The 15,929-nt window shown below is 45.9% G+C and overlaps 1 protein-coding gene across 3 annotated transcripts in view; it reads left to right on the forward strand.

The window, feature by feature from the left end:
* LOC135368048 (centrosome-associated protein 350-like) overlaps positions 1-15,929 on the forward strand; it is a 168,599-nt gene that overhangs the window by 72,563 nt on the left and 80,107 nt on the right. For all 3 annotated transcript variants that reach the window (XM_064601126.1, XM_064601128.1, XM_064601127.1), the window contains exons 16-17: positions 4,359-4,535; positions 10,654-10,925. In XM_064601126.1, the coding sequence (XP_064457196.1) occupies positions 4,359-4,535; positions 10,654-10,925 (449 nt within the window). The remainder of the gene's footprint in view (positions 1-4,358; positions 4,536-10,653; positions 10,926-15,929) is intronic.

Below are 15,929 nucleotides of genomic sequence, written 5' to 3' on the forward strand. Positions count from 1 at the left end.
CTCCTTAACTCCATGTCGTAAAAAACGGAGCGAAATTAGAGATAAGTGGGATTTCAAGATACAGTAGAACCTCGCTATAGTGAACCCTCATGTAGTGAAGAAACTGATGTAGTGATGGGAAATCACGGTCCCAATTGAATGCCCATAGACGCCCATGTATTGGCCACCCGTTTATAGTGAAGACTTTCTGTCCGAGAACCGGATATAGTGAAGAAAAGTCGGCCGAAACTTCGAAATTTCCCTGAAAAAATGACTCGTTCCGCTATCGTGGTCGAAAACGGAACTCACGCCGTGTTCCAGAAGTTGGGCGGCATCAATGACGTAGGATGAAAGGCGTGGTCATGAGTCATGACCAACCAGCCAGGCATCCAGGCTCGCCATTTTGTTTTGTTTGGTGTTGTCAAACGCGCCGTGCATTGCAGTGCATTTCGAGCTTCGTAAGCGGAAGCGGCCATGAGGGTAAAATCTTGTGCAGACCTCCTTCCTGCAACTTCAGATAGCACCAGTTCCAAATGTACTTGTTCTCAGGTGTCTTCATGTAAATAAAGTGTGCGTATTCCATTACTATCAATATCTGCTGCTTACATGCATTCTGTGGGTCATACATGCCAGAAAAAAATGAACTACTGATATAGTGAAGATTTTTCATGGTCCGGACGACTTCACTATAAAGGGGTTCTACTGTAATTGAAATTCCAACATTTTCAATGTAACGAATGAGGCCACTAGGTCGTGATATGACCCCATGTGATGATATGGCCCCATTGAGATTCTGGAGTGGAATGCAAACGCTGACCGCTGCTTTGGTGTCCATAGCCTCTGTGTGACAGTAAACTCTGTACATGCAGAGAGGTCACTTAGCAAGTATCTCAGAAAAAAGTACAATGTATCTTGTTATGCAAAGCCACAAAAGTGTTTGGAGTTGTAACCGTGTTCCTTCGCACTAAGAGTGAATAGAGAGTATTTACTGTCTGAACTAGGCCAATTTGCCTTTTAGCGCAGAAAAATGCAGGATTCACAGTTCGCTGCTGCAGAATTCAGGATTTGCCGCAGCAGAAACGACGGGCCTTAATTATACATAAACGACTATATTGACACGAGAAAAAGAAGTCACAGAAAGTCGAAATCACTTTGCGTCGAAAAATGTCGCGGTGGATGCTTGGTGTTGAAAACTTTCGTTCCAGTGTCACTGCTCTGGCTGTGCTGTCTTTGTAATGATTCCAACACTCACGCTATCGGAAGGTCCTGAAAGACAGGTAGCGAAGCAGCAACAGATGCTCGCTTATATGGCACCGTAAGGGAAAACGAAAGCAACCGAACGAAATGAAGAACATGTGATTCTTGTGAGAGAACTGCCTTCCAGGCCATCGTTGCATGCGACCGCTCTGTGCAGCAACGCAGAAACACTGGCCATCTCCCTGTCCTCGCAGAATGAGAAGGTGCAGCAACCGAACTCTGCTCCGCTGCGCACCTGGTAGAAAGGTAGAAAATACCTTTGGCGAATGCCGGTGCGAGGCTGTTGCGTGACAATTACTCACAGTTTCGAAATCTTAGCTGAATTATCTTAACTTCGTCTCAAAAACCTCAGAGTTTGACAGTTATAAATGCATGGCACGTAATAATAACGATAATAATATTTATTCGATCATACAAGTGATGATTAGAAGTAGATGCAAAAAGTCGCTTTTTGCGACTTAAAGTAGCACAGAAGTCATATTTAACACCCTGTTTTCTTCCTATAAAACTGTTAAGTAGGCATGTAAGATGCACCATGCGAAGTAATTCACACCACAGAGTCATAATTATCGCAGAAATTGAATTTAAAATACGCCGCAAAAAGCGACCGTGCGCAACTGTGGTGGAGAGCAGTACCAGACTGTGATCTGCCTGGAACCTCGCGCTGACACTATAAGGAGAACACTCGCTGATTGACCTAGAAAAATGTTGTCTGCCGCTTCGCTGTCGTCTGCTACACGGCTGTTCGGGGTTCTGAAAAAGCCTTTCTCCTGGCTCGGTAATGATTTTGCTGCTTCTTCTATCCCCAATTCTCCGGGAGAAGCTGTGAAACTGGTTTATGGTGGCAAAGGGACAAGGCACTGGCCCCACTGCCCGGCGAACCACAACGAGTTCTCCTTATAACGTCATCGCTGACGTGGCATCGTACCTCCTCGTCCTCGTTATACCTGGAGTGGCGAGTTAAGGGCGAACGCGCGGAGCCATGTTTATTTATTTTATTTTATTTACCCTCAGGGCAGAAGCATTACAGAGGGGAGCAGGACATTTCAAAAGAACACCAATACAACACAGAGCCAGTAACACAAAATTATATATGAGTAATAGTTATTCAGCAACACAAAAATGTTCAAGTAGTGCTTCTTTTTAGTGCTGGATATCGGTGATTGAAGTGGGAAGCTGGTACCATTCAATGGATGTCTGTGGCACAAATGATTTTGCAAATGTGTATGTTAAGTAACGATGGATGCCGACTTTCTGATTGTTGTCTAATCTTGGTGATATCTAACTTGGACTAAGGATGAGTGACGTTTTCAATGCAGGGTTATAATTAAGGCCCTTCTTATTCTGTGATTCTGCAAAAATTCGCGGAATTGTGGGTCTGGGCGGAGTATGAGGTTTTGCGCAGAATTTTGCAGAAATTGCGCGCTTAACTCAGTTTATGGGTAGAGCCTGAAGCTTTAGGGAATATGAATGAATTAGGGAATATGAAATTAATATCTGATGCTATTCGAATGCTGTTCACAACCTGTATGCAGTATATGGCCAAGTAGACTTGTTCAAGGGATAAATGCTATTTTTTTCCTGTCGTTTTCGCCCCCATTTGTCCAAAAAATACCTGAGGGAGGAGAAATAAATGTGGTTAACAACGGACCTCAACAAGCGTAGGTCAGTAATCCTTGACGAAAGATGAAAGTTACTGAGAAGGTTATCCAGCTGTAGGACACTAACCCACATCTTCAGGATTACCGGTCCTGGGCTGTACTCTTTTGCTCTACCCTCTAGGCTTTGTATGTATTTGTCCTTTCTATGTGTTCCAGCCGCTAGGGTGTCACTCCGAAGAAAAAGTATGCTGCTCCGTTCTGTCAACCTTTGTCCCAACCTGAACCAACACCGTTTTAAATCGCACGTCTCGTGTTATGAAACCGCTTAGCCGAAGAAGTTCCTGGAAAGTATCTGCGCTTCTTTGTGAAAGATCTAAACTTTCTCATGAAGTTGCCAGTGGAGTATGTATTTCATTGAGAAGCAGCTCTTAAATGTTTTTCATCAAGCCAATCAGCAGGACTGTTCACAGGGCCACAATTATTCAAACGCCATTTATAACCAAAAAGATTGCTGTACATACCTTGTTCCCATCTCTGTGTATCCTTCCACACTGTGTGCACTATGGGACGCAGTAACGCGAGGGCATTTTCCATCAGAAGCAGCGAGATCGCGCATGCAGAAAGCTTGTTGGCACAGCATACGCTGTTTCGCTTGTCATAACCAAGATGGCGGACGTAGTTACTATCGTGCCCACGAGATGCTCCTCTACATTTCGCATCTCCCCTATTGCGCTGAAAATATGACGTGGATTAGTGCAGTTGTTTCTGCGTGATTTGATGTAGTAATGCGTGACAAGAGCAAAGGATGGATGTTGAGAGCATTTCGGAATTTCCTCTCTGCACACGTTGCTTTGACAAAGCAAATCGGAGCGCCCTTTGACGCAGACGAGGCCAATGAGGAAGCAGCAGAGAGACCTTGGCCCTGGCAGCCGGACGGGAGTGATGGATGGCGTCCGCAGGTTGCAGAGATGTCTGAGAGTGGCTCGTGAAATACTGTTTCCGGTTAGCGTCGTACATATTTGTACAGCCAGGAGCGTAACACCGTGCTTCACGGAACATGGTCATGTCAGCACCCACTCTGATAAACGAAAGTCGGCAAATTTACCGAGGTCTTTTCACTTCACATACTGCGGTGCGAACGAGAAGCAGACGACCTTGGAGACAATCACCTGGGCCGTGCTCCTATTCGTGTGCCCGGTTTATGCCTTTTTTGGCTCAGCTGCAGAGGCAGTGCGAATCTTTAAAACTCGTTTATTTAATAAGTAAGCTGTCTTCGGAGGAGAAACTTGGCCAAGTAGACTGGAAAACTATGCTGAGCATTACCATATCAGTCTCATACACGCCTTATTGAATGTGATAGTCGCCTTAAGACACTTTGGGATTAAGACTGTGATGAGAACGTCAGTTTTTTCCCATTGAAAAAAAATGTTTTGGACTATGTACTTGGTATGGTTCAATGACTCGTAAAAATGTCCAGTAAACTAGTCAGCTGTTGCGACTTTTATTCTGTCTGCCTTCTAGGAGGAGCTGCAGCAGTCTTCATGACAAGCACTCAGTCTGAAGGAAAACTGTCTCCCGACTTCAGCGTGAGCACCCTGGACGGAGATATAGCAGTAGACCCGGAGAGGTGCAGAGAGCTTTCTCAGAGAGACCATCCTGTGGGTGATGATACTGCTGTTAGCGTGACTTTATCTGCCGGTGAGTGTATCATATTGGTCCACATCAGTACATCTGGACCGCAGATGTGAAGTAAACAGGCCTTATCGGATGACTCCTTATATCTTACCGAGCCACCGTGCAAAATATTTTGTTCATTTTCAGCTCGGAGAATTTGTAATACAATTTTCAACTTGCACCTTTTGTCACTGACTGAAAGCTGCACTTTGAACGGTCGTGACGTCGGAAGCATTCTCTTCCGACCTTTTTGGCGTCTGCTCAGCTCCTTTCGGCAGACAGTGTGTTGTGCTTTTGCCTCGTCATTCCTGGTTCCAGTACTTTCAATACGCGTGGCATTCCTGCTTTTTATGAACAGTGACTGAACAGTCTTTACTGCATATGTGACGGTGTTGTTGAGCAATGAGGCATAGGTGTTGCTAAGTGCATTGTGAGAACAAGAAGGAAAACACAATGTCATTTTTTTTATTTGCGGAGACTGAACACCTAAAACAGTTGAGGCCAGCCAGTACTCACTGTCATGGATAAAAGCTCTGTGCAGTACCAATGCCTTTTGAAGAGACAAGTAAGTGTTATCAAGTGTCGACCTCACAGATCTGGTCTACGTAGCGTAAACATTTGTCAGGCGCGTCTCTCTGAGTTACAACACCAACACGTGCATAACAAATGTCACATGCTACACATATGTAGTTTGAAAGAACATAAGTTGTTAAACCAAATCGCCGATCGTTGCTGTGTCATCTTGCACAATTGTGCCATCGGGAACAATGATGACATGTATTTGAAGCATCCAGAGTTGCAGAAATAACGAATGCAGATAAATAGTTCAAAGGATGCACACCCAGCAATGTAATGTGTGTTCCAATACCCGAAGCAGGTAGGCTTCTTTCTTTTATGATACTCTACTTTGACTGAAAAGCCTTAGACTTCCCCGTTAGGAACAGCAGTTCCCCCAATTGGCTCCGAGGTACAAAATTTTCCAAGGTGAGATATTCAAAATATTTGAAGTGGTCTTCTTTTGGCATATTCGAAATTGAAATGAACGGTTCTAGTTTGATTCGTAGTGTCTGTATGATATTCGGACAGCTCCTCAAAAAAGCTGTTATCCTTGATGCTGGCAAGTGCGGCACTATGATGTCGCTTTGGAGAAGCGACTTCCCATTGAGCAGTCAGTTGGTTTTTGCTTGGTTTGGAAGTATGGGAAATGGTACTGCTGTTGCAACATGCTAATCAAAACTGCTAGGGCTAACGGAAACAAATTCAGCTCGCTTTCCAGATGGTACAGAATCGTGTCTGGAAAAGCTGGACATTGTAGTTTGCCGTTTACCCATTTATCATATTGTAGTGAATGTGGGAGTTACGCTCAGGGCAAACACCACACAAACTTCACGATGCCAAGTTGCATACTTGCATTAAATGATGGCAGTTGAAGAAAAGCCTCGTGGTGGTCAAAAACCAAAAAGGCCCTTCCTTCAGCTGCCATCATTTAATTTTACCAATTTATATTTGCTCGTTTGCTTGTCCCATATGCAGAAAGTGTGATCTTTATGTAATATATTTTCGCGAGTATTAGCTGCACCGCGGATAAGCCACGGGCCACTGTTCCTAATTAAAAACACTAAAAGCCGCAGCGCCAGGGACCTAAAATAAACTACACAAATGCAGAGCACTGACTGACGAACCAAGAACTGCTGTTTCACTTAAGCTCCAGTTATATCCTCACCGTCGCTCTACCTCTTTCTCAAGGTTGCCCTTCCTCCAACAGGTTTCGTTGACCCTGTGTCCTTGTCTTCCACTGTTGTTCCCTTCCTATCAGTAGCACTGCATTCTTTCTAGATACCGGAAGTCCTTCAGCTCCGTCCAATAAATGAATTGACAGCATACTTACACACTTCATTCCTGATTTTTTTTTTATTTACGAGGGTGGTTCCATAAGTTTCTGGCCCGACCAACTTTATATAGTCATTGAGACGAAACAAGTGTATCACTTTTCGACATAGTCACCCTTAAAGGGGTTGTGACAGTTGGTTTCCATCTTTCCCAGATAAATACGAAAAACTATTCTATCACCCGACATCATCCAGTGTTCAAGTTTTCAGGTCCATGACGTGAGCAGGTACGGAGAAAAACGGCCTTGAAGAAGCGACATCGGTGACGTCACACAGGAACAGCGAGGGAAGATGCGCATCTCCCAAGCCATATGGGGGAGAGGGGTCCGTGAAGTCACACCGTGGGTCGTTGTTTTGTGGCTGCGCCTATTTTCCGAACCAATCTAGCAAGAGGAAAAATTATTTTTTCCACGGTGTTCTCTTAATGAGTACGATGCATATCTATTATGCTTCAACACATCAGAGAAAGTGTCGCAACATCTTTAACTTCGATGCACTTTTGACACCTTTCAACCAGCATTCTCATACCCCTGAAAAAATAGTCCGAAGTTTTGTCCGCAAAATGCTGGAAAACTGCCTCTTGCACCTCACTATCGTTTTGAAATCTCCGTCCTCTGAGATCCCTCTTGAAGTTTGAGAACAGGGAGTAGTCACTCGGTGCCAAGTCTGGACTGTAGGGTAGGTGGTGGATTTCTTCGAAGCCGCACTCCTTCAGTGCGGCCTTGGCAACAGAAGCCGTGTGGACAGGGGCATTGTCCTGGAGCAACCGGACACCTCGACTCAACCTGCCGCGCCTCTTTTCCTTGATGGCGTATTGCAGTCGGTGCAGGAGTGAAGTATAATAAGTCGCATTCACTGTGGTGTTCCTTTCTTTGAAGTCGATTAAGGGGATCCCGTGACAACCCCAAAATATTGTTGCCATAATCTTCTTTGTGGATTGTGTGACCTTGGCTTTTCTTGGGGGTGCTTCTCCTGGTTTGCGCCATTTCATCGACTCCTTTTTCGAAAGGGGACCATAGTAGAGCACCATAGTCTCATCCCCTGTGACATCCCCTGCGCTGTTGCTTTTGAACTGACGAGAGAAGTCGTGGCACCCATCTCGCACTGACCTTTTTCATGTGAAGGCCCTCGCTGATGATGCGAAAAATGGTTGTTTTGGAAAGCTCCAGCCTTTCTGAGATTTCCTTCACCTTCAGACGCCTGTCGCTCAGCACTTCCTCCTCGACGAGAGACAAATTTTCTTGTGTCACCACTTCCACTGGACGACCATCGCGTGGATCATCTTCAATGGACTCTTGGCCCAGTCAAAACTGCTTAGCCCAGTTTTTACCGTTGTGTACGACGGAGAGGCTTCCCTGTACACGTTGTCCAGTCGCGCCTTAATTTCTTTAGGCGAAAGTCCCCCTTTCGTCAATAATTTTATCACAGCGCGGTACTCGATTTTTTCCATTTTAACTGAAGAGTGCACCCTGGCTGTTTGAAATGCCGCTCTCCAACCGACAAAAGCATGGAGAGGGTTGAGGGTGGTGCTCCAGCCCTCCAACAGATGGCGCCATGCGTCCTTATCGCATTTTCAAATTCGCGTGCATTTTCTACCTCGGGCCGGAAACTTATGGAACCACCCTCGTACATGGCTTGATGGAATAACAATGCTCCCTCCTTGTTTCCTTCATAGAGAATTCTTGTTTCCTCAAATTTGGAAATGCATCCCTTACAGACCCTCAAATGATATACCAATGTACCATATGCCCCCTATTCACAGAATATTGATGCTCTTTCAATCTAGTACTTATAACACCGGGAGGTTTCCCTGATGTATTCGCGTCTGCATTTCAACAGTATGCATATAGAGCCCCCACTCTACAACCCACAAACTTTTTTTTGTGTTTTATTCAACACCCAAACTCCCTCTCCTGATTTACATTCTCGATTAAAGGTCACCACCCTGGTTTCTTTTGAAAAATCACATCTACATTATATTAGCTTCCTACTTTCTTCAACCTATGTGCAGCTTTACCGTATTTTCTCGAATCTAAGACTACCTTGTTTTCCCAAAATCCTGCGTTCCAAAGTCGGGGGGTCGTTTTACATTCGAATATCTGCGCCACAAAGAGGTCAGTGGAGAGGCAGGCGACGCGATCTTGCCACTGGCATGACTCGACCGATACCATGTGTTGTGGTTGTCGGTGCCAATCAAAACAAAACAAATGAAGCAATGCAAATGGAGACTGACTGTCATGGCGTTGTCACTGTTGCATCCGAAGTTCAAACATAAGTTATCAGTTTCGCCACTGAATGTGACAACATTTTAGTGGCGGCAAGGTGGCTTCAAGTACCGTAAAAGTTGTTAATTTCACAGTCTGAATTTGTGTAGCAGTGCATTTTGGGAATTTTTTGCGGGACCTTAAAGGAGCAATCTAGAGGCACACAACTTCGTTTCTGTTTTTAGTCGGTATGGAATGTTAGGCACCCGAAAACAGTTTTCCCACAATTACTTCAACCGTAGCGAAATTGGGACGCCTGCGATAGTCTCCCGAATCTCCCGTGCGCGAAACACCCTCCTTCACCTTCACGATAGACACTTGACGAGTGCCGCAATGTGTGTCACTATGTGACGTGAGTGTTATGGACACCCCTCATTGGTCCTGGGATCACATGATAGAGGTGAACAGCACTGCATAGGCTAGGCTGGAGCGTCTCCTACCGCTACCGTGTTGTCTGAAATGGATAATTGGAGGGCAGTCAGGCGACACGACTTTGACCTTTTGGGTTTGCTGACACCATAGGAAGAACGAGTGATGCAGCACGGATCTAACTGTGTGTCGTACAACGATATCCCAGTGCTTCCCGACAGTGTGCAGCCTGGCTGACCACTGACAGGTGGCGCCACAACAGCACCTTCATTGCTTGCTTTCTGCAACTGTGAGTTTTATGAGCAGTGAGTGCTTCTTGCGTAATTTCTCGATGTGGTACCGGTACTGTGATGTTGCACCAGGAAGCTCTTGACCGACGCCATCGGGACGTGGCAGCTGGTGGGGACGTGCGTGAGCCATGTCGACTGAGAGGGGGAATATTTGCTGCTGTTCCATCGTTGGCGTGCGACAAAAATGGTCGGCAGTGATTGATAATAGCTTTCGCTGAAGCATAGACTCTATATTGGATGGTTTGTATCAGGCTTTGTATCCTGATGTTGAATTAAAGTGAACGTCTTGCTTCTTTCTGTCTCGTTGGGCGGAACCCTGTGGAAGTGACAGTCAGGCGTTGTCTTATTCACGTAACTCTCAACTCCACACTGCTGAGCTATACGGCCCCACACTTAGCCAATGTAGGTAGGTACAGGGTCACACACACCTAAGAGTATCGCGGGAGCGCATGACCTGCAAGTACGCCATCGCCGCGTAACGGATGCTCCTGGGTTTGAGACCTTGCGCCTAGTGAACGTTCGCCACCTCTCTGTTGGTTTCCTCATTGCTCTCGTGGCACTGGCGGGCGACGCACCTGCTCTTGCTATTCAATCTCTGCTGGCGACGTTTTGATCAGTGTGTGGCGCGGCGTAATCTTTTACGACATCGACGTTTTTTAGGGATCGAGAAGGAAAGTGAAACAGGCGCATCTAATGACATACGATGCGTCCTTTGCAAACGTCATAACGAGAAAATAAACAGACAACTATACGTAACAATAAACAGTTACTACATGACAAAATCGGAAGATTTAACGACGCCGTTTTAATACCGTAGTAACGACACAACGTATGCCGCGAGATGCGCCTGTTTCACTTTTATTCTCGATTCCGATAGGACAAATATTGCGTCGCGCCACGCACTGATCAAAACATCGCCAGCAGAGATTGAATATCAAGAGCAGGTGGGTCTCCCCAGCCGCCTGCGCCACAAGAGCGATGAGGAACCCAACCGAGAGGTGGCAGATGTTCACTAGGCGTGAGGTCTCAAACCCAGGAACATAAGTTACGCGGCGCTGGCGTACTTGCAGGTCATGTGCTCCCGCGATACTCTTATGTGTGTCCGAACCTGTACACGACAGATCAAACAGACTTCGCTGTGAACTGTAGAGTAGACTGGCACACCCTGCCTATAGTTCATGAAGCTCTCGTTACAGGTTTTAGGTCACAAAAACCGTAATGCTCAGATATAGGTTCGTAATCTCAGCAACATTATAAATTACCCGTTGCATCCATACACGTGCGTAATACTTGAAATATGGTCGTACGAGGAAATCAATTTTTCTCGCAGGTGAAACACCTGCACCCATTCAGACAGAGGATCACAGTGGCCATACGCAGGTTGCAGAAGGCTACGGTGGAAGCATAAAGGAAAAAGTGGCCTCAAATAAAGCAGCCCAAGAATCTACAGCGAGTGATTTAGTGAACGAAGACAAAAGAACTCTTACACCAAAGCACTTGTCAGAAGTTACTGACAGGACAGGTGAAAGTGTGTGGAAACTCCTAAGTATGCAAGTGGAAGCGGCCAAGGTATCAGCGGAGGCATCACGTCGCTTGGGTGAGGTTAGTGGCATCAATTCATATTGTCATGAGAGTGGGGGATTATAAAAAAAACAACATCCTGTACCATTTAAAAGGGGGTCAGTTTAACAAGTGCGAATCAGGGACAATGAGATGCTGTCTGCATGCGTCAGAATAAAACAGTTCTGTTCCGGGGTTCACCGGGTGATTCACCTCAATTCAGGCAAGCCCGTCCATCGAGGTCCTTCTCACTATTGTTACATATTTTTTGTGTGAAAGCCACATCTTTGTGATGAACATTGGTACAAATTTCAGAGTTCAAATCGGAGCAGATGCCGGTAAAAAAATTGAAACACGCACGACGGTGCCTCATCAGCGTGCACTCGCGCCGAAGTTTGAGACAACCCTATGCACCCTACGTTCAAGTGACGGGGACGACATTTTTTCTACTCATTCTCTACATACCGGACTGTAACTCTGTGGCATAGCCCGATACCTACTGCGGCCCGTTCGCTTGAGAAAAAAATCGCAGAAACGCCGTAAAGCACGCTTTTGCGTGAATTTTGTAGCCTTCCTGTTGGAGAAGTGGAGAAGTTGAAAGATAGCCCATTAAATGCTCTTTCTAACGGTATGCTGTTAGAGATTGTGAATGATAAAGCTAAGGCGATATGAGGGAGCAAACCGGGATCACTCTAAAAGATACGCCGACTTCACGGATCGATTTCTCAAAAACCCCACGCTTTATTTTCTCAAAAAATCTAATTTGTTCATCATTCTATTGCCTTTCAAGCGGTATAAATTTTGTAGGGACTAAAAGCATTTGACAACCATGGCGGAGCAAAAAGGCGACACATGGTACGCAGTGACATCTCACAGGCGTACGGCTGGATTAATACACCACAGGCGTGCGCTAACGTGTGTATATCCACGTTACCGTTTATTTCCTGCGTTCTCACATGCAGGAGAATAATCCTTAGCAGTTTCTTACACTGTCATCGTGTAGGCTTGCTTATATTTTTGAACTAAATGAGATCTCACGCCGAAAGGCCAAGAAGATGCTGCCACCTTCCGGCTCTTTCCTTGCATTTCGCTTGGCTTTGCATTCGTCCACCAACCACGCGTCAACGCATTTTTGACGAACACACGTCCGGCTTCCAAAGCCACGTCTTGGGAGGTCGTTTTCATTAGGTCTGTCGCCGGAGTGCTGTACTTCCTTTCTACGCTACTACCTAACACTTCCTTTCCTGTGTGCTTCGTAGACGTGCTAACGAATATGATCTTGCCAGCTTACCTTGTGGCTACTAATCACCAGGGGAGGTGTGCCTTCGGTTGTGTCCAAAGAGAAGGCTCGAAACCATTCCGTATGCCTGTTCGATACGGGACCACGTCTCGACTCGTCCGATGCAAGTTGTTCGAGCTGCTCTACCTACGTACAAAATATGAGGAGCACTTACCAGAAGTGCACCTCGTATCAACAGCGGTGTCAGCCCCCTAACACTTCTTCATGAAAGCATGACAAAGAAAGAAGCGTTGAGGCTAATCCCAGAAGCCACAAAATACGTCATAGAGAAATCAAGAGCTCTAAGGGCGAATCACGGAGTGTGGGCAATGCTCAAGAAGTACACGGAACACCCTGTCAGCGAGGCTGACGTAGTTACTGCGCTGAAATACTATCTCCAAGAGGATATGTAGATGGGTAGAAATCCAGCGAACCGGTAGAGATGTAGGAAGGGAGTTGCCTCAGGACAGAAGCCGCCGATATTTCGAACAGAGACTGTTCTTCTTCTGGGCACCGTCCTCATCATTGGCATGGTATTTAAAGGGTTAGGTGTGACGTGTTTAAAGGTTCATGCGAATTGTGGGTCAACAGCCCGGAGGGAAGAAAGGTCCGTACGGGTTTTTACGGCGGGAGTGAATGGCTGCTTTGTTAGAGTGTGGAGGGGATTATGTGAACGTAGTGATCTAGGCTACAGACCGGTTGCAGAAAAATGGAAGGTTCACGAACACGTGGACGAAACGGGACAACAGGCAAGAATTCGCAAGCATAGCGAAAGATAAGGAGGTTAGTGGTTACGTGGGGAAAATTCCAGAACGAGCAAATTTTTTTTTTTTTTTTTTTTTTTAAATATATATTTGTAATACAAAGTTGTGGCATGCAATAAAGAGAGCAGAAAGCAGTGGCCATGCAGAACATAACAGATGATAATGGAGGTAGATGGGAAAAGCATATTTTATTTGTGAAGTGTTTCTAGGGTGCCTTGTGATTTGTTGATACCGGACGGGTGAAGAGCGTTGAACTTGTATATGAGATAAGACTCCCTATCACGTCTGTCACGTGTGGATCTTCTTTCTTCCCTCCGGGCTGTTGACCCACAATTCGCATGAACCTTTAAACACGTCACACCTAACCCTTTAAATACCATGCCAATGATGAGGACGGTGCCCAGAAGAAGAACAGTCTCTGTTCGAAATATCGGCGGCTTCTGTCCTGAGGCAACTCCCTTCCTATATCTCCAAGAGGAGATGGACATTACTGTCCAAAGCCCTAACAAGAAAGATGTCATCCACGTACTGGAAGACGGCGAGAGATTGGCTGTGACGAAAATGTTTATGACACGCACCATACGTGGAACCTTTAACCTGTTTAAAAGCGCTCATCCGTGTATCAAGATGGGAATGACAAAGTTTTAAACACTCCGGCCCAAGTGGGTGCAGACAGTTCCACGTCAACAGCAGTGTGTGTGCTCGTATTTCGACTTGGTCATCGCAGGTATCAGCAGTGCTTCATCCGCTCAGCTAAAGCGAGAGGACCTAAAGAAGATGTCTTTGTGTGATGAGCTACAAGATGACTGCTTTTCCCAAGACTGCACACATTGCGCAGGGGCCAAAATGATTTCTCTGCAGAAATTGAAGATTCAGCGGAACGACGACGTTAATCTAGCAGTCTGGGAAAATAGAGACCTCATAACGAAGACGCTAAAAGCACCACAATTTCTTAAGGAAGTCAGGAAATGCACCGCTGTTTACATCAAGCACAAACACATACGCAACGTCCACAGGAACGCCATCTGGAACGAAAAACATCTTGTCGAACGACGTCATGTCGTGTTGCCCTTTGATTTTGTTGCAAACTGGTCAGTGAATCTATCAAGAAAGGTCCAGGGACCGTACTGAAGAACAGATCAAATTTCTTTATTCACTCGCGCGGCAACAATACCTGTGTCGACAACGAGCTTCGCAACGGTGAGCGACGACATGTCCTATTACACGGCGCCCGCTCTTCTAGCCCTGGACAGGATAGTTGAGGCCCTGGAAGAAATTGTACCTGTGTTCACGCATCTCATCTACATCTCAGACGGTGCAGCTGCGCACTTCAAGAATTGGTATCAGCTGTACGAGGTGACGAAGAACAGGCTGCTAGCGAGATGGTTGTATTCTGCTAGTGGTCACGGCAAAAATGCTTGCGACGGTGTTGGCGGTTCTCTGAAACATATGGCAAGCTTACATAACCTGCGGTGTACAGTTGCAGCAGCTATTCGAACACCTGCTGATTTCGTCAGTGTTCTCAAAGAGATAAATCACTCAACGCACCTGCTGGAAATTCCGTCGAGCGACATCACGGTATTCCGAGAAGCAAGAAAGGAGAAGTGGGGGACGGTCCGTCCCGTCGCAGGCATTCGTTCCTTCTACGTGTGGTATAAGAAATGGAACAGAGCGTCCGATAATGAAGACGTCCTGCTAGCAAGAAGCGTCGTCGACATGTATCCGCCTGAGTGATTGGGCCTGGCTTCAAGATCAGAACATTCTGTAGTCCAGACTCGCTGGTTCGTGATGCATGCAGTTCATCTACTTTAATTTTGTGATCTTGTGCCCGTGAAATCATAGACTCACGAGCCTCGTGATGTCCAGTGCCACCTTTTATGTGTCCTGTGAAATACATTTTGTACGCTGAACAGAGTAAAATACATGTAAAGAATAAATACTAAATAGCTGTCTGTCAACCTGTGTCCTCTTAACATGATATTTCGTGACTGCAGAAATGGGGATATGCCCGGCGATACAAGAAACAGTTTGGAATTATTCGCTCGCATGTAGGAACGCAGGAAATAAATGGTAAAGTGGATATACAGACGTTAGAGCACGCCTGCGGTGTATTAATCCAGCCGTACGCTTGTGAGATGTCACTGTGTACCATGTGTCGCCTTTTTGCTCAAGGAAATAGAATGATGAACAAATGATATTTTTTTGAGAAAATAAAGCGTGGGGTTTTTGAGAAATCGATCCGTGAAGTCGGCGTATTTTTTTAGAGTGATCCCGGTTTGCTCCCTCATATCGCCTTAGCTTTATCATTCACAATCTTTAACAGCATACCGTTAGAAAGAGCACTTAATGGGCTATCTTTCAGCGTAAAAATCACTTCGGTCTAATGCCCACTTCCCCGACAGGAAGGCTACAAAATTCGCTCAAAAGCGCGCTTTACGGCGTTTATGCGATTTTTTTCTCAAGCGAACGGGTGGCAGTAGGTATCGGGCTATGCCACACAGTTACAGTCCGGTATGTAGAGAATGAGTAGAAAAAATGTTGTCCCTGTGACTTGAACGTAGGGCGCATAAGGTTGTCTCAAACTACAGAGCGAGTGCTCGTTGATGAGGCACCGTGGTGCGTGCTTCAATTTTTTTCCCGGCATCCGCTCCGATTTGAAGTTTGAAATTTGTAGCAATGTTCATCACAAAGATGTGGCATTCACACAAAAAATATGTAAAAAAATCTAAGGACCTCGAGGGACGGGCTTGCCTTAATTGAGATGAAATCACCCACTGAGCTTTTCATTGCCCGTTAAATTATACGGTTAATTGACTACAACTAGTTACCGAACCTGCCCTGCCACGAGCGCGACAACTTTTTTGCTGCTGCTCTCATGCACCTTTCCCTGGTTGTCCAACTGCACAACCTCGCCCGTCCTTGTATAAGGGGCATGCTGCAGCTTATCGTGGCGCGGTACAATAAACCGCACTAGAAAGAAGTCGCAAAAAGTCAGTCACTTGG

Source organism: Ornithodoros turicata, chromosome 9 (assembly GCF_037126465.1).
Source record: "Ornithodoros turicata isolate Travis chromosome 9, ASM3712646v1, whole genome shotgun sequence".
Taxonomy (NCBI): domain Eukaryota; kingdom Metazoa; phylum Arthropoda; class Arachnida; order Ixodida; family Argasidae; genus Ornithodoros; species Ornithodoros turicata.